At 45.7% G+C, this 24967-nt stretch overlaps 1 protein-coding gene across 1 annotated transcript; it reads right to left on the bottom strand.

Annotated features, from left to right (window-relative positions):
- Window positions 1-735: 735 nt before the first annotated feature.
- DENND11 (DENN domain containing 11) lies at window positions 736-24297 on the bottom strand. Its single transcript, XM_033163360.1, has 9 exons — window positions 24008-24297; window positions 8755-8854; window positions 7832-7990; window positions 6528-6675; window positions 5104-5242; window positions 3548-3679; window positions 2361-2511; window positions 1658-1726; window positions 736-1129 (listed from the first exon to the last, which is right to left on the bottom strand). The coding sequence occupies exons 1-9, from the start codon at window positions 24240-24242 to the stop codon at window positions 934-936; spliced, it is 1329 nt and encodes a 442-aa protein (XP_033019251.1). The 5' UTR covers window positions 24243-24297; the 3' UTR covers window positions 736-933.
- Window positions 24298-24967: the final 670 nt, after the last annotated feature.

Below are 24967 nucleotides of genomic sequence, written 5' to 3'. Positions count from 1 at the left end.
GATCACTTGGGTGTTGAACCGTCCCTTTGAACAAGGAGGCAAATGCTGTGACTCAGCCGGGACTAGCAAGAGGATATTCCTCGCTAGTGGGATCTTCTAAACAAAGCTAGTCAGAAAAGTAATAATAACAGATCGTTTCTACTGTTCAGTCAAGGGAAGGACTTTTCCTTTCGAATGACTAACACGGGAGAAAACGTTGACCCCTTAAAACCTGTCCCAACAAAAGCCTAACCCATTTAAGGTTGACCACGATTCACAACATACAGGTAGAATTCAAGTATCTTTTGCATGAAGCAGCTCATTGTCTGGGGCCCTCCAGATAAGGCTGGACTGCAGCAGGCAATGGTCCAATGGTCAGGGGGTGATGGAGGATGAGAACCAGGCAACACCTGGAGGACCCACTGGGATAGGACTGTGCACGCTATAAGAGAACACAAAGGAAATCTGATGGGGGAGGTCAACTACACAAATCACAAAGGCTCAAAGCAGTGTAAAAAAAATATCAGGTTGGTCCCCTTGAGAGTAAAGTGCTTTCCCCACCCACACAAATTTAGGCTCTCACAACAGCATGTGCTGGGTTGTTTAAGAGCAGGCAGGGAGGAAGGGAAGGAAGGAAGCAGACTATCAGTTTTACAGAACACAATGAGGGGCAGTATGACTGCGCAGTCTGTCCTGGAAGAGAGAAGCCACAACTTAAGTTATCTCCAAGAGCGATGGTTAAAAGTGTGTGTGGGGGGGGGGAGGGATATAAATAACACTTTCTGTAGAGGGTTCTCATAAATAAAAGGCAATCCTTCACGATTCAAGTTGTGGTGAGTTCCTGCAAGGCTGCCCTGGTGCTTCCAGTAGTCTTGGTAACAAGTCGCTGCCGTCCTCTCGCACTTGTTGTGTTCTCCGTCTCCTGCTCTGCCGCCGCTGCCGCCGCTCTCTGCTTTATGTACAACAAGGGTTATCAATGACCAGCATGACATCAATGCCATAGACTTCCAGTAGGTCCATGAGGAAGCTACGGTCGCCTTGGGGGTCCAAGCCCATTCCTCGGGCGTGGTCAGCTGTCAAGGTCTTGTCCTGGCTGGCTGACACCTCCATCAGCGTCTGGAATATCCGATTGTTCTGCTCCATGAAGAACCTTCAGGAATAATGCGAAATGGAGATGTGTGAAGCCCAAAGCAGATCCAGCACCCCTCTTTGATATCCTACGCCAGCCTTCTTTTTTCTTTGTTTTGGTTTAGATTTGTGGGTTTTTTTTTATTGTAATGTATTAGGAAAAGTTTTGATGAAATCTTACTTTTAAAAAAATGGGGGGGGAATGAAATAAGTAGAGATACGCAGACCTTTAGGCTCTATTTTTTACTAGGACTGCCAGAACCACCAACAGGAATGTACTGCAAAAACAGAACGAGATGATTTTGAGCCCCGGAATTTCGTTTTGAGTTCCAGAATTCCATAGGCCTTACCGTCCTCCCACCCATACAAAAACCAGTATAGCTTGGGGGAAAACTGGGTGCTGATTCCCTTTTGTTGCCACTATTGCTAAACAACTGGGAGCCCCAAACCAGTGGTGATCTGCCACAAATCTCCCTTGTATCACTACCAGTAAATCCCATGCCACCTACTGCCCACCCCTGCTCTGAAGAATCCCACATGAACAACTCACAGGACAAAAAGGTCCTCTTCACAAGAACTGCAGTCTCCATCCACTTCCTGGGAGTACATCAGCATCTGTCTGAATGACAGGGAAACACAACTGTCACATCAAAACTGCTGCCTCTCGAATGACTCCTCTAGAGACTTCCAAAGCCAACTCCAAGTGATGCCATTGATCTACAAAGCTCTGAAGAGCTTGAGGGCCTTATATATCTAGGGGACCAACCATCTCTTTCCCTATATCCCAACTTGCCCCAAGATGATCAAGGCCAAACGCTCAACTACAGCGTAAGTGGGGGACCTTAGGCCTGAGTGCAAAGGATGGAGATACATGGATGGAGGATGAAGATACCTGTGTCTCCACCCACTTTTATCTCTAGCCAATTACCTGCATGCTGCCCCCTGAAGGTTGTGCATGAGGAAATTTGGCCCTCAAGCTGATGAAGTTTCTCCATCACTGAACTACAGCAAACAGATGAGTATTTGGTGGAAGTCTGCAGCTAAGTTCAGAAAAGCACACTATTTAATTTTGACACTTGGTGCGTTCTTTTTCATAATTAATTTTCACATTCCTGGTCTTAAGACGGATCATCCCAGAGACCTCCAAGGCCACATATGGATGAAGTGCTCAGAAGTTGGGGATAATCCGTAAACATGGCCCCACACTCAAGCCATGGGGAGAATCCACCAGGGAAAGCTTCTGCTGCTGCTACCTCTGATCATTAAGCCTCCGGTACTTTTCTTTGTCGGCGCTGTTAATTTTCAGGAGCGGCTGCAGATGCTCGTGGTGGGTCTTCACATTCTGGTTGTCCACGTAGACGTCGTAGAGATCCCGCTTCTCCTCAAAGATTTTTTCCGTTGTGCCTGCCGGAAACAGAGGAAGAGAACGGGTTGGGTCCAGTCTACGTTAGTGAAATCGATTATTCCTAACCATCAGTTTATTTGTATGCCACTTTGCCACAAAGCATCCAAAAACAGGCAACCTCCTACACACACAATGAAACAGCACAGTCCAAGAAAACTGCTGGATGCTGCCCATGATCCCTTAGGTACCCACTGTTAAGGCAAGACTCCGCGAGGGGGCTGGAGGGTAGCACCACGAGAACAGGCCTTTTCTGCAGTGGCTCCGCGTTGTTGGAATGCTCCCCCCTGGAACCTTCATTATACCCCTTTAGGTGCCAGGCGAAAACATTCCTCTTCAACCAAGCCTTTGGCTGACTGGCATCCAATTTTAACTGTGTTGTGGGAGGGGGGATTCTTGGTTTGTTGTTGTTCCTATTTTTATTACGTTTTTTGTATTTTAAATTTTGTAATTTTATGTTGTGAACTGCCCTGAAATCTACGGATGAAGAATATACCATTAATTATTAATTATTAATTGCTAATAATAATAATAATAATACTGTACATAACAGTTTCTTCTTGACTTCAGCCCAAACCCTTGCACAAGCAGAGCTGCAGAATTTTCGGGGTGACAAAGCAAGCAAACACGTGCCTATAGAAAAGGTGTGAGGAACCTTTTTCAACCTCGGCTGCACTGCATCATGGGAAATCTTCTGGTGGTCACATTCCAATGGTTGGCAGGGCCAGAAGGGAAAGTGGGTGGAGCAATGGATGTGGGTCTTACTACTGTTGTACAGCAGGCTACCTTTCAAGCACACAAAAGCCAGAGGCTCCTATGCATGTCCTATGCATGCATGCTCTTCTTTCCATCATTCATCCAGGCAAGCAAGACTCAATGTCACAGTTAAGGTGCCTGTTCCAGCCAGGCAAAGCGGCAGTGGAGGGTGCAGAGCAGGGCCAGGAAGGGGCGTGGCCTCGGGAAGAGTACTGAGGGCTAGGCTAGAGAGGCCTGGAGGACTGATCCCCCCACCGCTTGCATGGGGTGCTTCGTACTTACAGGCCACATACGACACTTCCGTCTCCAGCATTTCAATGTCAGCCACGTTGACGTAGAAGAAAGGCTTGGACTCGGGAACAGTCCCACCGATTCCAGGCAAGGAGACATTGGCAAGGCAGCAGCAGCAATAAACTGCAGACAAGGGCAGAGAGAAGACATGGCATTGTCTTCATCAAAATGCTAACCCATATCCCTGCTCCCTTGCCTTTAATACAGATTCAATGTTTCCTTTTTGTTTATTTGTAACCCACTGGATTTTCGGCAGAAACTGTACATCTGGATTAAAACTTTGGGTGTGTGTGTGCGTGTATGGGACAGCATTTTGATGAGGACAATGTTGTGTGGATGCAAATCTTGCATGCACAGGCAACACCAAGTCTATAAACAAACAGCCATGTAGAGGCACTCATCGTTTGTGAAACAGCTGCCCTCATGAGCAAACAGGCACCAAAAAAATCCAAATCCTATTTTTGTCTTATCATCAAATCTTTTTTTTTTTTAACTCTTGTTGGTTTTTAAAAACAGGAGAGTTCTTTATATGAAACAATTTATGAGTTATCAGTAAGAAGATCCTTTCCACAAGACACAGCGTACCAACTAAGATCAAGGACTCAGCTAAGATTTATATGATGAATGAACGGCAATACTTTCTCACCTACGGAGCACAGAAAATGTGCTTGGTTCCCCCCTGACCATTATGCCCAAAACTCAACCAAGAGGTGTCAGAATAAGGCTGCAATCATATACCCACTTACCTGGCAGTAAGTCCCACTGAACTCGATGCGACTTACTGCTGAGTAGGCAAAGGGTTGCACTGTAATATATATATATATACTAACAAGGGTTAGGAGAGCTGGGGGAAAAAACCACATCTGGCAACCAATGGTTTCAGATAGACGCTGCTGGGAGTGGAGGAGGCAAGATGGCGGACTATCAACACCCTCCCTTCTGACCTCCGTATTTTACTGGTCTGTTTTTATGATTTATGATTTTTTACTGGTTTCAGATAGCACATGAGTAGATGAGTCTAAAAAGCCCAGGACACAAATTTTCATGGCCCTCTAGCAGCTGTGGTGGCTCATTTACCAGTAGTAATGTATTGATTGTTAACTCTGGAATTATATACAGTACTCCGTTCTGACCAAACTAAGCATCCCAGGAGGCTTTTGCTCTGGGTAAATGAACCAGCATAGCCTCTAGAAGGCCATGGAAATTCGTGTCCTGGCCTACCATGTACTATCTGAAACCAGAGGGTTGAATAGGTTGTCAGATTTGACAACCTGCGGATTAGCGTTCAGGTTGTTTGAAATGCTGCCCTATTTTGTTCTGGGTGCAGGCATTTCTTTTTCTCTCGCTGCATTTTGTTGTTTTGCGTTTGCTGTCTCAAACCGGCAGCAATATCTCATGTGAATTATGTTTTATTCAAGGTTTCATACACCACTTTGGAATCTGCTGGTGCAAGAAAGAAACACCCCAAGCAAACAAACAGCGGAGGGGGGAAACTTTCACCGTGCGTGATTTGATAACACGGACCACATCTCCCATTTTCTACGTACCTCTATAGCAGACCACCCCAACAGGAGGTGGGGAAAATATCAAAATGCGTTTCCGAAGCAAGGCGAACTTCCAGAGAGTCAGGATCTGCTCGCCAAAGAACTTAATGAATTGAGACATACAGCCTGCAGGGTGTGTGATCTGCAGCCAGGTAAAAACAAAACAAAACGGGGCAGGGAATTAGCAACAAAACAGAAACAAGATGGCTCCAATTTTTGCTGCTGAGGTGATGACTGCTAAAAACAGACAACAGGTCCGAGAAAGGGGAGGAGATGTACCCTGGAGCTTCGAATGTCCAGAAACTTCTATCCTTTTGGGCGAACAGAAACAATGAACCACACAGCTCACTTTGCAACCTTGGGCCAACACGCTCTCTCTCGGCTTATCCTAACACACAAGGTTGTGAGAGTACATTGCGGAAGGGGAGAGGATTCATGTACCTGAACTCTTTGGAGGAGGAGATGGAGGTGAAGAAGAAGAAGAAGAAGAAGAAGAAGAAGAAGAAGAAGAAGAAGAGTTTGGATTTGATATCCCGCTTTATCACTACCCGAAGGAGTCTCAAAGCGGCTAACATTCTCCTTTCCCTTCCTCCTCCACAACAAACACTCTGTGAGGTGAGTGGGGCTGAGAGACTTCAGAGAAGTGTGACTAGCGGCTAGCCCAAGGTCACCCAGCAGCTGCATGTGGAGGAGCGGAGACGCGAACCCGGTTCCCCAGATTACGAGTCTACTGCTCTTAACCACTACACCACACTGGCTCTCTCCAGGTGGATAAAAATGGAACAACAAACAAATAAAAACACTTTTCTGTAGAACACCTGCTCTACTCCTGGTTGTGCATTAGAGCAGTAAACTGGGTGATACTGTCAGAATAGGGTGCACTGAATTTTCCAACTTTCAAACTCCCAAAATGAGGGCTGCTAAAAAGTTGTAACCTGACTTGGGAATTCAAGATATTTTGGTTAAATTAATATAATTTGGTTTTGCTTGGTAAGTAAAATATGTGCAAAATTGCAGAGAAATCATTAAAAAATGATTGCCAAGTACTTACAGTTGTATATATTAATTATTATTATTATTATTATTATTTATTTATTTAGCAGTACACGACATCTTCAGAAGGCAAAACTAAAATTATTCGGTTTTCCAAAAGCAGTTTATGTGCTTCTTCAACCAACATAAGACTTACCAAGCTAAATGTGCCCAGTCACAAACACAATGTCAGCTTTGAATTACTAACATCCAAAAACACAATGAAGAAATTTGCAAAAATTAAGTTTCATGCCCTATACTGTCACAGAATGCAAGAGGTCTCCAGAGATCCATCTTGGCCACTAGCTAAAGCTACTTCGTGGAATCTGACCAGTGTGGATCACTGGCACGCTCTGCCTTCATGCGAAGATCAATAACCGCAGCCTATTTCTCACCTTCATCTCTGGGTACATGTATCTGTGGATGGAAGGCAGCCAGTGGACAGTTTGCTGGGAAACAAGAGTGCCAGCAGGGAGGACCCCTTTCTTGTCATCATAAAATGCCTCCAGGTGAGAGTAATGCCCTGGCATCTCCAGCTGATGTCTGTAAGGCAAGCAGAAAAGCAAATTACAAAGGGTAATCAGAGAACAACCCTCCATTTACAAGCCAACGCTATCAGTTTTGCATCAGTGGAACCTGCTGGTCCCTCTTGCCAGTTCTGGCTCTTTGGTGGAATCACATGATTCCTTTCCTTTAAGAACACAGGAAGAACCTGCTGTTCTCACAGGGAGCAACCAGATGCCTACGGGAAGCCGAAAAGGCAGTACCTGAGTGAAACAGCACACTCCCCACACAGCTCCTGATGCAGAACAGCTTCCATGCTTCAGCACACACCACCCGGTGGCCTAAACAGTTGCATCCAGCCTCCATGCGTGTGTCTTTTCAGTGCCGTTATTAATTGCACTTACGAATCGCTTCCTATGAGGCACCTTGCAGTGGTTTGCAATGCAACAAGAGCGCATTGCAAACAGAAAAAACAGTCAAAATGACTGCATTTTTAAAAGCAAAAAAGGCATTGGGCGTAAAACCTTTAAAACTACAATTACATATACAGGTGAAACTCGAAAAATTAGAATATTGTGGAAAGGTTCATATCTTTCAGTAATTCAACTTAAAAGGTGAAACTAATATATGAGATAGACTCATGACATGCAAAGTGAGGTATGTCAAGCCTTTATTTGTTATAATTGTGACGATTATGGTGTACAGCTGATGAGAACCCCAAATTAACAATTTCAACTTTGCGGTTTTCATCAGCTGTGCGCCATAATCACCACAATTATAACAAGCAAAAGATTGGCATATCTCGCTTTGCATGTCATGAGTCTATCTCATATATTAAACTCCAGTAGCTAATGAAAACAATTGCTTACATAAATGGACTTTTCCACGATATTCTAATTTTTCGAGTTTCACCTGTTTCAAGTTCAGTACATATACCAACTTGGTTAACAACATCCACTTGGGAGGCTAGTTGGAAAGGGGAGAGTCTTCATTCAACAAGGGCCTGAAAGACAACAGAGGTGGTCTGACTTCCACACGTCCCAGCTGGAAAATGACTCGGCAAAGCGGGTCATCCAAGTCACATCTGAAACCATCCCAGAAAAGCCACCAAGGTATTCCAGCACGAACCAAACATTCCTCCCTTTATGGTCCAGTGACAACCTCCCTCCCATGCTCCCTTTTTCTAATAACGTACCTGACCTGGTTCTCCAGGAAATGCATGTATCGGTATAGCAGGGTGTAGGAAGGAGAAAGAATCCCCACAGACTTCATCCGAGCGCCGCGCTCTAACTCGCTCTCCACAGGCATGTTGGCGAAACAGGCCAAGCCGAAGCAAAGGCCTTTCCGGAAGTAACTGGAAAGGAAGATGGGGCGGAATGGGAATAAATAGGCAGATTGGGTGGGGGAGACAGGGTGCTTCCTGGATTGCAGGGGATTCGACTAGATAACCCTCAGAGTTTCTCCCAACTCTACAATTCTATGGTTTTTCTAGATACGCATTTGTGTGCACTAAAGACATACTGAATTTGGACGCGAATCACATTTGCTTGCTTTCCAGAACAGCAACTGGATTGGTCTGTTGTGCTAAAAGAAAATAAATCCATCTGCATAGTTCTCTGGGAGTTGCTCCACGAAACCAAGTTGGCCTTACTTCAGAGCAGGCCTGCCCAGGACTAGGAATTCTAATTTGAGAGCACCATGATGAGAGTTGGAGGAGGGCAGTCTTTATTCTGGGCTAGTTAATCCAGAACACTTTGGTCTCTGGGCTCTCCCCGTCATCAGCTCTGGCTCTGCTCACAACTAATGGGCCGCCCCCCAAGGGGTAACTCCATCTGCATCAACCGGGGCGATGGTAGGGGCGAAGTGTGTATCTGTGCACAGAGCAAACCTCCCCACCCCCACCCCGCCTTGCAATAATCACTCAAACAGGGGAGTAAGTGTGGGGTATAAATTCAACAAATAAATGATTATATAACAAATATACCCTGTTAGTCTACAATGGTAACCGCCTTGTCCATTTAATCAGGGGCAGTCTGTGCCGTGTGCTTTCTGGACAATGGAAGGATACGCACAATTGAACAGCACAAGCAGGACCCTGGGGACGTTTCGTACACTCACATGAAATCCGACTGAACTTTATGGGACCCACTGGCCATGGATTTGAACTCGACGCCTTCCAGGTCAATGTCTTGCGGCAAACACCACTCAACCATGTTACCTGTGGAGCAGGGGGCAGAACGCAGCATGAACACACACCTGGATACAAACACCAAGGCAAATTGGCCCGAACGTATTATGCAGACATGCATACAACGGTCAGTGCCAGGTCATTAATTCTGCTAGCCGTGGGGAGGAAGAAGAGGCTACGAATGGCAAACTGCTCCTCAGCTCGGCAGTCCCACACCAGCCTCTCAAATCCAAGCAGACGCTAAAGCACAGAGAGAGAGACGGGAAGCAGAGCCAGTCCATCGGCTCAGCTGAAAGAAGAGCAGGTTTTGCCTCTTTCCCTTCCATTGCAGCTGGTCCTTACAAGCACTCTGTAACTAAGATATAATGCCTGAGCTCCCATTCCCTCCCCCTGCTGCCAAATCCCTTTTCCTCTTGTGTCACGTCTTTTAGACTGCAAGTCTGGGGGCAGGAGCTGATTTAACAGAGCTATTTGAAAGGCACTTTGGGAGCCCTTTCTCAGCTGAAAAGTGGGGTTAAGATGTTTGTATAAGTCCATCTGGTGCAACTGTGTTATCTCTGACAACTCTCCAGGGGCTGAAGCAAAGAGACTTGGGACTTGATCCTTTTCAACTGGAGATGCCATGGATCTTCCACGTGGAAAACCTGTCTCTGCTCAACCCTCTGAGTTATAGCCCCTCCTTAAAATCTGTGCCTCCCCTGAGCCTTATCCCCTTTCCTTTCAGCCTTGTCCTTTTAGTTATCTTTACCGATTACAGCCCTTCATCGGAGGAGCTCATGCCATCCTCACAACCACCCAGTGCGGTAGGTTTGGCTGAGAAAGTGATCCGGCCCAAGGTCACCCAGTGAGCTCCACGTGTCATGACAGGAGCCAGCCAGCAGTAAAGCACACTGAGCAAGTTGGAGTCGACTCTTTATCAGCAAAAAAAAAAAAAAAACCAGGGTCTGCACAGGAGTGCCAGGCCTAATGAGCACAGCCAACTCATCTCTGGTCGGTCTTGCCTGTGGCAATCACCTGGGGATTACGATGAGGAATTATGTGATATGAATCATATCATTACTGGGCCTGATTTCATAAAGCATAAGTTTCTGATAAAATCCCACAAGGCTGTGCGTCTTCCCATAGGGCTTTGCACTCTCTGCCAGTCTTTCTAAGCAGGCAGGTCACGTTCTAAGTTGTGGCTTGCTGAGGCCAGATGCTGCGGCCCATTTGGCAGCATTCCTTTGAACTTTAGATAGCACCTTGCTCTTACCATTAGAGGGGAAATTGCCTGATCAGTCTCGGAAGTTGGTAAACAATTTGGTTTTAGGGTTAGGATTACAGGTAGGTAGCCGTGTTGGTCTGCCATAGTCAAAACAAAATAAAATAAAAAACTCCTTCCAGTAGCACTGAAACCAGTAGCACTGAAACCAGTAGTTTCAGTGTATCTGAAGAAGTGTGCATGCACACGAAAGCTCATACCAAGAACAAACTTAGTTGGTCTCTAAGGTGCTACTGGAAGGAATTTTTTATTTTATTGTTTAGGGTTAGGATGTTAGATCTTACTTTCCTGCTATCTTTATGACTTTCCTGTTCCTAGCCATCTATCCCATCCTTTGATGTACCAGGTATCTTGTCTTTTGATGTGTGGGAATGTGTGGGAAGTTTCTTGGGTCTCTCATGAAAGTCTTTGTTTACCTGAGCCTACCACGTGAAGACTCCTTGAGGTGTGTTGGGTGAATCTGATCGGCTAGTTTGAATTCTGTACGTTCTCCCTTTGTTTTAATAAAAGAGCCTGGGTCGAGGGTGGAGGGAGACTTTTTCCTCTCTCACTCTGTCTCAGAGCCTTGCTGGTCAAGAGCTCAGTCTCTCCCCCCCCCCAATCCCATTCTCACTTGCACACATGCAAACCCCACACAGTGGTGATTTTCTCAGAGTCCAGTTTTCCATGTTGCATTCGGAACGCAACACTTGCCCCCATGAAGCAGCTGAGGAGACTGCAGGTCCCTGTCTCCCCACAGGTGCCTAAGCCCCCCTCCTCTCCAGGGTTTCCCCCATGAAATCTGAAACTGTGCCTGTGTGAAGCCAACTTCTCAACCCTATTCATGCCTCTTCTGGTTCTGGGAGACCAAGGGGGAAGGGGGGGGGAAGCTAGTTGCAGCAGGAGAGGGAGACACCTGTGACTCCTCAGCAGCTCTGGCTCTTGGCCCCCCCCCCCCTTATCTCCATCCTCTGCTTCTGCCTCAGCCTCTTCCTGCTCACTAAGTCCTGTTACCTCTTCAGCTTCTGGCACCTCCTCTTCCCAGTCTGCTCCCTCTTTGCCCTCTGCCCACTAATCGCTGTCCCACCACCACTCCCCAGGCTCCGAGTCTTCTTCCCTTGGGGGGGGGTCCTCAACTGTTGCCTCCCACCACTCTTCTGCATCAAATTGGTCCATGACATCTGATTTGGAATTTGAACTTAGGTCTCCATGGTCATGATTTCATACCCTTAACCATGGTATCAGACTGGCTTTCCACACCACACCTGGGTGAACTTAGTCACAAGGGTGACTTTGACCGAAGATTGCCTCTCACGAAACCTAGCTCCACCAAAAAACACTGCATTTTTTTCTTCAAGAGAGACTGAGGAGGCTGCTCCTCAAAATAGACGCTGCCACACTCAATGCTTTTCAAGGTGAAACACGATCAGCATAGCAAAGGGTGGGGAAAACCCCCCTGAAAAGCACCCACTACATCTGTTGTAAATTTTAGCTGATGATTGCAGGTAGTTTATCTCAGATGGGCAGAAATGACAAGCTTAGATTCTAGGCCCCCATAAGTAACAACTTTATTTTCCCTGTTCCAATCCTCTGCCCTAAAAAAATAAAACCCAACCCTGTATCCACTGGGATCCGTACATTGGAAAAGCTATCAAGCCCACAAAGACGTCAATAGCCTCGCTATTACATATGTTGTTGCCAATCGGGTTGTGTTTTATATAGAAATTTCTCATTGCATGCGCAAACACCGATCAATAAAATTATATTTAGCTGCTGAAATCAAGCGTTGCCTATCATGTTCCTTCAGGAGCCTGAGTAAGCCCTGTGCCTAGTTAAGCAATATTATTTGCTTCACAGAAAGCAAAGCTTCATACATTCAGCTGTCTTAACTTAGTAGGCAGCAGAAAATTATTATTACAGAAACCACATTCTCTTTCCCCCCCAAGAGCTGCCTGTTTAACATGCATCATCTTTCATCCTGGTATCTAACTACTTCACTTGAGAAGCTGTGCCTCACCTCAAGCAAGCGGCCTCCTTCAGATTCCCCCTTTTACAACAAAATACACTGGTATAATTCTGGGGTGGGAAACCTGTGGCAATCCAGATGCTACTGGAATCCAACTCCCGTCAGCCCCTGTCAGCATTGGCAAATAGGTCGGGGATGATGGGAGTAGAGATGTGAAGGCCCAGAAAAAACCCAGAAAAATTCTGTCCCCCCCCCCATTTTTTCCCTGAAGCCTTTTTTGTTTTTTTTCAGAAAAATGGGGGGAAAATAGATTATGGAATGTTTTATTTTAACATGATGAATAAAATATTTTAAGATAAGGGCTTCAAATATTTTATAAATCATTTCTAAAAAATATGTATGGTATCAGATTATTCTAATTTCTGTGAGGACATGCAAGTCCTAGGTTACAAACTGAACTCGCCAATGCAAGAACAAGATACATTTCTTCCTTTAGGAGGTGCTGTTGGCCCCCGAAAAGAAAAAGGTTTCAGTTTTGTTTTTGCATGCGTGTGGTATGCATTGGTTCTGTCCCTCTTCACTAGGCCTCAAAGCACTGGAAGAAAATATAGAGCAACAAAAAGGGCCTGAAAGTATATACTTAATTACAGCTCAGAAAATGATTCTGATTAAATTTCATGCCCATTCACTGAAACTTAGTCCCACTTCCTTCTTCAGTTCTCTTTATGAGAATGTTTTTTTTTTAATACTGTGGAGAGGAAATATGAATGATTGTTACTTCTGGATTTCTAAAAATTGTTTTGTGGAGTTTTTTTTTTGTTCCACATAAACTAGTAAACAGTTCAGGAGATGGTTGCTCCATTTGTTACAAATACAAATAAATATTATTTTAAAAGTAAATTCTGTTTGTAATAATTGTTTGGATACACTATATTTTTAATATGCTAGTTGTGGTAATTTTATGCCCATTAAAATTGACCATAGTTAATATTTTATGTTTCTAAAGTAACAGAATGACTTTCAATCTCAAAAAGAAAAAAGAAGTGCTAATATAGCATTTTTTCAATTTTCCCGAAAAGTTCCGTTTTTTTCCGGGGGGGGCACGTTTTTTTTTTTCCAAGCTTCAAATTTCCGGAAATTTTACATCTCTAGATGGGAGTTTATTTATGTATCCTTGATATCCCACCTTCTCCTTCAAGGAGCTCAAGGTGATGTTCAACGTTCTCCCCCACCTTGTTTAATCCCCACAACAGTGTTAGAAATTAGCCAGGGGCCAGGCACGTTTTGCAAGTGGCGCAGGTCCAATTGCGACCAAGTTGAGATCTCTGGATCCCTGGTCGGCGGCTGACATCTCTATCTGGCTGCCCCCCCCCCAGCAGGTAAGCAGAAGAGCTTATTTATAGCATTTATATTTTACCTTTTCCTCCCCCCCTCCCCCGTTAACCCCTACAACAACCCTGGTAAGGAGGCTGTGACGCCTCATGACTGAGTGGGGATTTGAACCCTGATCTCCCAGGTCCTAGTCCGACACTCTAACCACTACACCACACTGGCTTCCTAGGGTACTTCTGCTATGGGGCAACTCTATAAATTAAGAAGGTAAATAGATATGGGGAAGGCAAAATGTCACTTAGAGAAGAATCTGAAATATTTTCCTGGGAGCTTGAATTTGTTTTATTCCGGATTGGTTTATTTGATGTTTGAATGTGTTGTAAACCACTTTGAGGTTTTTTCTTTAAAATATAAAGCGATACAGAAATGAAATGAATAATAAATAGTAGTAATAATAATAATAAACTGCAAAAAAGAGAGTTGCCTTCCATTGTAGTGACATTAATTAGAGTTTAAGGTGCCATTTGGGAATTAGCTCATACCATATTTTTCCATGTATGACTACGTGTATATTTTTCCCTAATTTTTTTAAGTTTAATATAAGGGGTCGTCTTATACATGGATAGTGCATAGTGCATTTTCTTAATTTTGAGTCCCAAAAAATAGGGGGCATCTTATACAAGGAAAAAAATGGTATACCTGAGTTTGTAACATTGCTCTGCAAGGTAGGTTAGGCTGAGAGGCAGAGAAAGCAAATGACCCAAGGTTCTCCAGTGAGCTTCCCAGACTCTGTATCGCTGGGAGTTTCACCAGTTTTCCGAGGAGATGAACAGCTGGGTGTGGGAAGCGGAGAGAAGAGCTTGTTTGCTAGGATGAAATGCTCAGCTGCCTGGAGCATATCTTGCCTCCAAATTTGTGTTTGTCTTAAGCAGAACAAACACAAGGAACAGGATAGGGAGGTAGGAAGGAAGGAAGAATACTGATGCTAAACAGGGGTGTGGTGGCAACTTGTTAAACCACTTAAGCCGCATCTCTGCATGCTATGGGTTCAAGTTCTGGCACTCTCATCCTTTCTGTTTAACTATAAATGAAAACCTGATCTTGATTACAGAGGTGTGGATTTTTTTTATCCCGCAAGGGGGGGGGGTATGAGAGACGAAGTGGTATAGGTATACTATACAGTGGTACCTCGGGTTAAGAACTTAATTCGTTCTGGAGGTCCGTTCTTAACCTGAAACTGTTCTTCACCTGAGGTACCAATTTAGCTAATGGGGCCTCCCGCTGCCGCCGCGTGAATTCTATTCTCATCCTGAAGCAAAGTTCTTAACCCAAGGTACTATTTCCGGGTTAGCGGAGTCTGTAACCTGAAGTGTCTGCAACCTGAAGCGGCTGTAACCCGAGGTACCACTGTACTCCCCCTCTTATAGTAATCTGTCCAAAACTGGTGCTTTAACTGCACCAGTTCAACAGGTGAAGACAGCTAGAATTGGAACTGGGTGACCAAACCTATAAACCATTTATTCCCTTGTTTCAATTTGTATTCCACCGCTCAACCTGAAGGCTCCCAAGACGGTACATAACACAACATTTAAAAAAATAATAATACATACCAACACCCCAATAAACCAAAACAATAAAAATATCAAAGAACCAAATTTACAGACAATCCAGCAGAAATTCCAGTTCTCATAAATGGAATCAAGTGAACAAACAAGCAGCCTGGGCATTAAAGACCAGGAAGTGCTGGATACAGTAGACCTCCCCCCCCCCGCCCCAATCCTGAAAAATAGCATGCCCAATGCTTGGGAAACATTTATCCCTTTCCTGCTCTCCCCCCCCCCCCCCGCAGGCTCACATGAAGTCACTCCTTTGTTTGCTCTTTGTCTTGCCCAACTGATTTGTATCTCTCCCCACCAACCCGACCAGACGCACATTTTTCTTGCCACGTCACCCATTTCACGCTCATGGAGCAAGGTGCTGAAGCAGCCCTTGCCTGGCAGACGCAGGTAGGTTTGGCTAATGGCTCCTAACAGATGGTCAGCCTCCTCTGGAAAAGGCATTCTCTCACCAAGTCACACCCTGTGTGCGTGTGTGCGTGATATATAACATGCCAAGCAGGAAGAAGTGTGCTGTGTCAAGCAAGCTCAGTGCTTTAATTAGAAGCCTCCTAAGTCATTCGTTTTGTTTGCTTTGAGGAGGACGCAGCTGTTTGAAACAAGAATGAGGGTGCTGGGTTTTTTTTGGGGGGGGGTCATTTGAGGGTGGTGGGACGGGACGGGATCACTGAACCCACACCCTCGCTCCCTCATTTGAACCCTGTTCATAAAAGCTAGATTATTAGAAATGCTCTTCTGGCAGTTTCCCCATCACCTTCACTGAGACAGGATAAGTAACCCTAGGGCTGTTCTAACATAAAACCAAAATATAGTTTGGACATCACACAAGCGGGCATCAGGCCAGTGTGTTTGCTCCCCCCCCCCCCGCCCCATGTCTGGAGATTAATCACGTCCTATTTGGGTTTCTTGCAAATCATAGTTTCCTGGTTTTTGTCCAAACAGGCAAACCATGGTTTCACGTGCCTGCAAACCAGGAGAGCCTTGAGAGAGAAAAGGGAGAGGAGGTTGGGTGTGAGACTCCTCAGGACTCACACTTGGGATGCGGCTGAAATAATCTATTGCCTTTGCGACAGAACAGGACTGCTCCTCAAAACAACTGTTCGCCCAAACCCTGAGTCCAGGAGTCACAAACTCAATGAAATAATAGTTGCTGGAAACCATAGGAGAGAAAAGTGCCCTTGTACCCAGGCCGTGCTTGCAGGCTTCTCATAGGTATCTGGTTGGCTACTATGAGAGCAGGATGCTGGGCTAGATGGGCTCTGGCCTGATCCAGCAGGCTCTTATGTTCTTATTGCATGTTCAATGGCATATGTCAGCCAAGCAGTGCAACAATATATGGTATGCTACCATAGAGATTTGAAGGTAGAGAGGCTTTGCTATTATGCATTATTCTCCAGCCCTGCACATGGCAGCATTGAAAGGGAAACCACAATGATGGGAGGCTGAGGAATCCCTTGGTCCTTTTCTGTTTTTATAGCTGCTCCATGAAATTGACCAATACCTGGTGTCAGTAACAGCAAAGCATCAATCAGCAGGAGGGAACTTGAGCACAAGGGTCTAATAAGGTCTTCCAGACCCCCACATCTGGCCAAGCCACAGTCCAATATAGGCTGAAGCTGACCCAGACGGAACCAACCCAAGACATTTTGCAACCCAAGTCCAAGCAGTGAATGGTGCCCCCCTGTTTCCAGTCAAAGCGCACAAGCACCACAAAGCCAATCAAGACGTTTTGGCACCGCAAGCAGAAAAGTCCACAAACGCCTCTCCCATTTCTCCCCTGGCAGTGAAAATACAGTAATAATAAATTAAATAGTGAACAATTTGCTGCCTTTTCATAACTTCCAGAATCAACCGCCTGAGGCGACTGCTTCATTCTGTCTAACAGCGGACTCAGGTAAAGGAAGAACAGGGGTCACTGCGTAGTTATTTCTTCTGGGCGGGGAAGAGAGGTGCTTCTGCACTCTTCCCATAAACAGCAAATATCTGGATCACACCTGCACTATACATTTGAAACCTTATCACGCCCCTTTATACAGTCTTGACCCTTGGCTTCCCACAAGTGGTATGATACCGATTTAAATGTGAAGTGCAGACAAGTTCCCAGTTAAACCTTTTCCCTTCCCTGTTTCAGCTTTTCCCTCTCCCTTGCGTTCCGCGGAATGCACACACAACGATAAAGCTAAAACAACAGTATTTACAAAATGGAGTGGCATGCGCATCGCTGAGGAGATGCACCCATAAATTACTCCCACAACCAGGGTGGATTTGATTTAAATCGCTAGTCAGTAAGACTTGATTTAAATCCCCCCCCCCTCTCCCTTTACAAAAAGACTCATACTTGCTGGTATAATCTTAATATTTACAACCAGAGGAAGGTTTCATTTTTGGAATAATACAGTTATATCAAAAACTACTGATTTGGTTATACGATTAGAAATACATAGAGAGATAATTATGAAATTATTGTGAGGTTTAATAAGTGAACTGTTTGTATTTGGACAACTTTTCTGCTGTACTTTATTGGAAAGAGAAAAATAATCATTTCCTTAATAAACAATTTATTTAACTAAAGCGGTAACATTATAGCATATGTATCCATGTTTGTTTACTTGTGTAGTTAAACTTTTTTTTTGTTTTTGTTTTTTTAAAAAAACTTAAACTGAGTTTTAGCACACATGAAAAACTTAAAACAAATCCTTATTTCCTGATGAATAACCTTTGGACTATAATGTAACTTAAATAGAGAACTATCTTTAGAAATATTTTTCCTCCAAAAGCATTTTATTTTAAAAATCTGATTTAAATTAAAAAAAAATCTGATTTAAACAAAAAAAAAATCTGATTTAAATTTTAAAAAATCTGATTTAAACAAAAAAAAAATCTGATTTAAACAAAAAATTCCAATTTTATTTAAAAATAATTGATTTTTATCCACCCTGCCCACAACCCTGGCACAAGTGCATTCCATACCGTATTCATAAGAGCTACAGACGTGCTGACACTATGGGGAAAGAAAAACGCTTCCCACAACTAAACAAGGCAGTTTAAGCGGCGGGAATTTGGGTATCACTGAAAGTTCTACCCCAAGGGAAGAGGTCTAGATCTTGGACAGGAGCACAACAGTCCTCTCCCACTGCAGTTCACCTGTAACTGGTATTTGTGCTGCCTCAGACACGTTCATACCCACACAGTTACACGCTTTAAGCAGTCATGGCTTCCCTCGAATAATCCTAGGAGCTGTAGTTTGTTACGGGTGCTGAGAGTTGCGAGGGGACCCCTGTCCCCTGGACAGAGCTGCAGAGTTCTCAGAGGTCTCCGCAAAGAAGGACTGAGTGCCAAACCACTCCGGGAAATGTTCGCTGCGAACGTGGCCACAGTCATCGCGAATAGTAGCCGCAGATGTCAATTGACAGCGCCGTGTTTGCGGGAGATAAGGAACGTCCTCCACAAAGTGACTAATTTTGACATCAGGAAGACTTTCAATCGAGCCCAAAAGCAGAACTTGGACAGCCCCAAGATTAGAACTGCAAATTTGTGGTCAGGGAAATATTAGCGAGGCAATCCAGGCTTTACTTCCTCCCATTCCTCAACATTCACAAATAACGGAACCGGTAAGGGGAAAGGGGGGGGGGAGAAAGAGAGAGTCTGCTGATGTTTTCGTTCGCTTCTTTCTACAGAATAAGAGGCAAAAGAACTTTGTCACATGAGGGGATGTGAGAAAACAGTGCATGGTGTTTCTATTTAAAACTGCTATCTTAGCCTGTGTGATATTTAAGCTACTGTTTCGTCATTAATCATTTCATTTTTTAATATCTAGAATTAACATCTTACTATAACTTCCTTGTACTTTTAAATGCATTTATATTTGCATATTTGGACAGCACTGCGGCTTGACTGTTTGTGCAAGTAGACATAAATCCGTAAACTGTAATTTGAATTTTTCACTAGTGCGTAACCCATGGATAGCAAAAACAGAAACAGACAAAAACCCACTCCTCACTGTAGTCTGGTTGAGGCTGGTACTGTCAGTGAGCCTGTCTGCATTCATAAATGACCAACAGATGACTCCACCATTTCTTCCAAGACATCTCAAGGACAGACTTGCAGCCAAAACTCAAGAGAGGCAACAGAGGGGCAAAAAGATGTGGACAAAGTTGCAGGAGAATACAGCAACACGGGAAGATGCCTTATACAGTGGTACCTCGGAAGTCGAACAGAATCCATTCCGGAAGTCCATTTGACTTCCGAAACATTCTGAAACCAAAGTGCGGATTCCGAAACGGATGTTCGGGTTCCAAAGAACGTTTGCAAACCGGAACACTCGCTTCCGGGTTTGTGGCAATCGGGAGCCAAAATGTTTGAGTCGCAAGGCATTCGGGATCCGAGGTACGACTGTACTGAGATCCGACCATTGGTTCATATAGCTCAGTGCTGCCTACAATGACTAGAAGCAGCTCTCCAAGGTTTGAGACAGGACGGATTCCCAGCCCTACCTGGAGATGCCAGTAACTGAACCTGGGGCCTTCTGGATGCAAGACAGATGTTCTGTCACTGAGCTGCAAGCCTTCCCCAATACGTTGTGGGAAATTAAAATGGTGGCTAGATTCAGCTACCAGGCACTGCTTGGGAGGACCAAACTGGGGAGGGGGGAAATAAGAAGTGCCTGGGACAGATATCAAGCACAGGCCATGCCAAGATGCCCAAGGATCCCAGATGTTGTCCCTCGCTAAGGACAATGTGACCATAACTGACACATGCCTGAAGTTTCCAAGAACAGAGAGGGGAAGGGATCAGTGGCAAACAGCAGCTATTACTGGCTAGAATGCCAAGTTAAAATATGTAGACCCTGATAATAGTGCAAATATGTCTGCTTCCTTAGAAAAGGAAGAGCCCTTTTGGTGGTGGCCCCAAACCTATAGAACAACCTCCCCAATGAAGTACATCTCACCCCAACCTTACATTATTTTAGGTGCCAGGTAAAAACCCAGTTCTTTTGCTGGACTTTTAGAGGGTGGTGGATTAAATCATTGTTATGATATTATTAATTATGTAATTTACAGTAACTGCTTCAAGGTTTCTGTTTATTAAGCATTATGTTTTTTCAATATTATCTTTGCAATCAGTGATCATTTTTGGTAAAGGTATAGAAATCTCTTAATGAGTTCAATGAACAGATGCATACCACTGAATACATATGAAGTCTGAAGTCACCCTCCAAGCACTTCCAACACAGAGGGAGAGAAAAGGCAGCCTCACCAAACAGGAGGAATGGAGACCACTATGCTCCTTTTGCAAGTACTTCTCCTTTCCCTAACCCACCCCCAACACAGCAGCCATGCAGACACCACCGGAAACAACATCCTAAGGACAAACTAACAAGTCACCACATACCTATCCATGACCTTTTCATTACAGGTTTCATAATCAACTCAGCAGACTTTGCACCACATGGCTTGGGAATTTGCAAGGCATTTAAAAAACCCCTTGAAGTTAAGTGCCCTTCAAGCGAAGCATTAATTATTGAGCTTCACAAAAACAAGAAGCCACTCCACAGTCTTTCAAGCAAGGCCAACTCAAGTGGCTAAGACAGAACTGGATGCATGTATGTAAACTGCCTTAGCTGAGTGTGGGCAGAGAGGTGATCCATCAATACCTGAATTGGGACCAAAGAAGATATAAGCTTCTTGAACTAACTTGTTGAAGGCGAGTGTGGCATCAGTCAATGCTACAGGTTACTCTGGGAAAAGAATCAGCTGGCACGCAGCCCAATCCTTTAGCGTTTTTGCTCAAGTTCAATAGGACTTTATTCCATACAAGCAGAATTGTAGGACTGCAATTGTAGGATACCCAGGTCATTTTAAAGGTAAAGGGACCCCTGACGATTAGGTCCAGTCGTGTCCGAATCTGGGGCTGTGGGGCTCATCTCGCATTACTGGCCGAGGGAGCCGGCGTACAGCTTCCGGGTCATGTGGCCAGCATGACTAAGCCGCTTCTGGCGAACCAGAGCAGCGCACGGAAACGCCGTTTACTTTCCCGCCGGAGCGGTACCTATTTATCTACTTGCACTTTGACGTGCTTTCGAACTGCTAGGTGGGCAGGAGCTGGGACCGAGCAACGGGAGCTCACCCCGTCACAGGAATTCGAACCGCCAACCTTCTGATCAGAAAGCCCTAGGTTCTGTGGTTTAACTCACAGCACCACCCGCTTTAGGTCATTTTAGGAAGGCCTAAAAAGGCTAAATAAGAGCTTAAGAGCCATGTTAGAAAGGGCCAAAAGCTTATCACTGTTTTCACCTGGCAGATGCCCATACGATGCCTGCAAGCAGAAGCTGAGTGCAACTGCAGTCTCCCCACCTGAAGTTTCCAGAAACTGGTATTCATACTGCCTCCCCATAACATGACCAACCTGGCTAGTAGACACTGATAGACTTATGCTCCATGAGTTTTATCTAATCCTCTTTTAAAGACAAGCTGGCAGCTGTCACCCTATCTTGCAGTAGCTTTATTGTTATCTTTTTTATTTAGACAAAATGTTTTTTTACTTAAACAGGCTTTTGGACTACAAGCGGGGTTGTGAATATACGGAAATTGGTTTTCACTAGTTTTTTAAAATGACTGTTTCTTACCTCTCTTGTTTTTAATGGTGTATTTCACAGCTATTTCTTATCTGTTTTTAATATATTGCATTGCATTATTGTTGTTAGCTGCCTTCAGTAACCTCCAGTGAAAAAGCAGGAAACAATTTAACAAAACAACGCCCCCCCATATTGCATATACTGTATTTCCAAAGAACTTGTTTAAACTGTTGAAAACCTGCCACATGTTCATGCAACAGGATGTAGGTAAAGGACACAACACAAGAAACGAGGAAATACTGAGCCACTCCAAAAAGGTTAACGCTGCAGAAACTTCATAGTGAAAATTGTACTCAGTTTTGCTTATCTTTATAAGCAAAGTGGGCTTAATTCTTGTTGGGCTTAATTCTTCCTGTTAATGTTCAAAAGCAAAGGTAACTCCAGGAATATGCGGCAATGCCTTTAAGCATGTGCAGAGTATTTTTCTCCCCACCAACCAAGTAACTACAAACAATCCTTGTACTGTACAGTTAGAGTTTAAGAGCAGGACATCCAGGATCAATAGCATTTGGGAGCTTTCTGACGCCACGAATCTCTCATTTTAACACAAAGGGTTGCCAACCCTTTTGTTCCAATGGGCACATTTGCAAACAAGACAAACTATTGCTGGCACTCCACAACCTTTCCAATGGGCAACAACAAAATTTACCCATTTCAGTGGAAGGGAAAGGACCCTTCTGGTTACAGGGAAGGGTTTTGCAAGCACGCTGGTGAACTCTAACAGGTTTCATACTATATCTGCTTAAGAGGAACGTCCTTCCAACTACTCCCAATTGGTAACGTTCATACAGAACATAACAGAAAACATATCTTCAACTTCGCAGGTGAGAATGCAATGGGAGACCTGCTGCATCTGACCCAAGGCCCATCTAGTCCATCATTCTGCTTCCCAGAGTGGCCAATAAGACACCTTTGGGAAGCCCACAAGCAGGGTTTGAAGGCAACAGCCCTCCCTTGTTATTTGGTCTATGGCATATTGCCTCAGAACAGTATGGCTCCGTTTAGCTATAATGGCTAGTAAGACCCGTCTTCCTCTGTGAATTTGTTTGATCCTCCCCAAAAGCTACCTAAACAAGCCCACAGCCCATTGCTACATTTTGTGGCAGCGCATTGTGTAAGGCAGCGCTGTGCTTCCAGATGATGCTGGACTACAAATCTCATCAGTCCCAGGCAGCATGGCCAATGGCTGTGGATGGTGGGAGTTGTAGTCCACCAATATCTGAAGGATACCATTGGTTACCCTGGTTGCAAGTTAAGATACGTAGTGAGAAGCGATACACCCTTTCTGTCCATCCATAATCAACACCCATCAATGTAATTGAGTAATCCCATACTCAAGTATTATGGGAGATGGAGAGAGAGAAATCCCTTCATGTCTGCCATTAAGAGCAGCGGAGACGGACAGACAAACCTGGGCATCTAAGGGTACTACCGGTAGGAAGTCCTCTTGGGACAGCTCCACCAGAAAACTTGTGCAATTCAATGACACTTCCACTGGAAAATGTCCCAGAGAATCATGCCTCATGTTCATGGATGCACCAGTGGGGAAGGGGGGACCATGTGTATTTTTCACACTAGGCATCCAAATGCTTTGGGCTAAGTCCCTGGAGTGGTACCCTGAAGTTGCAGTTTGAGAGGTCAAGGGTCAATGGTGCAGGCCCTACTGCTTCCAACAGGGCCTCTCTGAACGCAGTGGGTAGACAGCATATGACTCTATCCCCTTCCATCATCTGGGGATGTCTTCCGAGGGATACCTGTGTGGCAAAAGGTGCCTTTAGAGGGGGATGCTGCTCAACTGGGTCCCACTAGCCTCAGTTTGCCCTCAGCCAGGCCCCACCTGCCTCCCTTGTCTGCTTACAACCAACCAGACCTTTCACCTTCAACGGACAAGGGCACCCGTGACTCACAGTGGGTGGAGACACTATTAAGTTTTCCATTAGGAAAAGCCTGATGGAAAAGCAAACAGGTGCAAGTCACCTTCCCTGCCCAAGAATTCATGGCTGATATCTCTGGGCATCACAAGGCAGTAGGGAGAGATGACACATCCCTAATGCCAACCTACCGGTTGGTTTCCTTCCTGGGAAGGTGTATGCCGATCTGCAGCAGCAGCTTAAAGGAGGGCGAGGGGAGTGCCCTTTGTGCATGGTCAGAGAAACTCGGTTCTGCCAGAAAGTAATCCAAAGGGGGAGAAAACACACACACAAACACATACACACACACAAGCTCCTGTTAAGGTCTTGCTGCTGTAAAGGCGCCCACCATCACGCGCAACCCGGGCTGCCAAGGGGGGGGGGGGGGAACTGGGTGCAAATCCGATTCCCTTCCTCCTCCACGGGTGGGAAAGAGAGATCTGTCTAGGGCACCCCTAAGCGATTCCGCTGCAAGCAGCCCTTACCCGTGCGGGGATCGAAGGTTACCACGAACACGGCCAAGATCTGGTCCTCCTCCACCTGCTCGGCTCCTTCCTGCTCCTGGAGGCGCCCGCCGAGGCCGCCACCGCCGCCGGCTGCCTCCCCCTTGACGCCGGAGCAGGAGCCCCCCCAGCCGCCGGGCTCGCCGGGCTCCGGGAGGGAGACGGCCGGGCCCTCGGCCCAGAAGAGCAGCGGCGCGTCGTCGGCTTGCTCCACCATGGCCCAGCCAGCCAGCAGCCAGCCAACCAGCCAGCCAGCTGCGGCGCTTGGCGGAGCCGAGGGGCGGCGCTTGGCGCGCTCCGACGACGCCCGGCCCCCTCGCTGCCCGGCCCGGCCGGCCAGACGGGGCCTTGCGCGGGCTGCGGGCAGCTGACGCCCAGCTCGGAGGAGGGACGCCCGCCTGCCTCTGCCCGCGATCCTCCTGGTGCGCAGGGAATCGGCCGGCTGCAAGCCCGTGTGCGCGCTGGCGGCCGCGCGCAAACTTGGGAGGTGGCGCACGGGCCTCGGGACGCTTGTTCGGTGGGAAGGAAAAGTCCCGAGTAAACACGCACAGCGCTGCACCCGAGAGCCTAACAGTCCGATCCGTTTTACGCTACGTGTAAATCTGCCACCCCATTCAACTGCTCAAGGACTTGCACTGCAAATGCTTGTAGTTTTCCCCCCACTTTTTAAAAAAAGGCTTAACAGGGAGCACGCGCCCTTAAAATGAGTGAAATTTTCTTCTGAGTTTGGGGATTCTTTGTTTCCCAATCCCCCATTTTCCTGGCAATCAGCGTAAGGTGGGGGATATACATCTATCCCCCACAACAACCCTGTGAGGCTGAGTTTCATGCTATGAGGATTTGCACCCGAGTCTATTGCTCTAACCGTGATGCTGGGTGTAAGTAAGTGCTGGCCTTTCGAATGGGGCTTACTCTGTGGTAAACGCGTTTAGGAGCGCAACC

The sequence above is a fragment of the Lacerta agilis genome, chromosome 10 (assembly GCF_009819535.1).
Source record: "Lacerta agilis isolate rLacAgi1 chromosome 10, rLacAgi1.pri, whole genome shotgun sequence".
Taxonomy (NCBI): Eukaryota; Metazoa; Chordata; class Lepidosauria; order Squamata; family Lacertidae; genus Lacerta; species Lacerta agilis.
This window is presented reverse-complemented; position numbering and strand designations above follow the sequence as displayed.

What these genes read in the sequence shown, in the direction of transcription:
- DENND11 (XM_033163360.1), bottom strand. Translation starts at nt 24,242, where the DNA reads ATGGTGGAGCAAGCCGACGACGCGCCGCTGCTCTTCTGGGCCGAGGGC. An exon ending in AAAGTTCAGTCGGATTTCAT is followed by an intron (nt 7,991 to 8,754) that starts GTGAGTGTACGA and finishes CTTCCTTTCCAG; the next exon opens with TTACTTCCGGAAAGGCCTTT. An exon ending in ACATGTACCCAGAGATGAAG is followed by an intron (nt 5,243 to 6,527) that starts GTGAGAAATAGG and finishes ACCTGGCTGCAG; the next exon opens with ATCACACACCCTGCAGGCTG.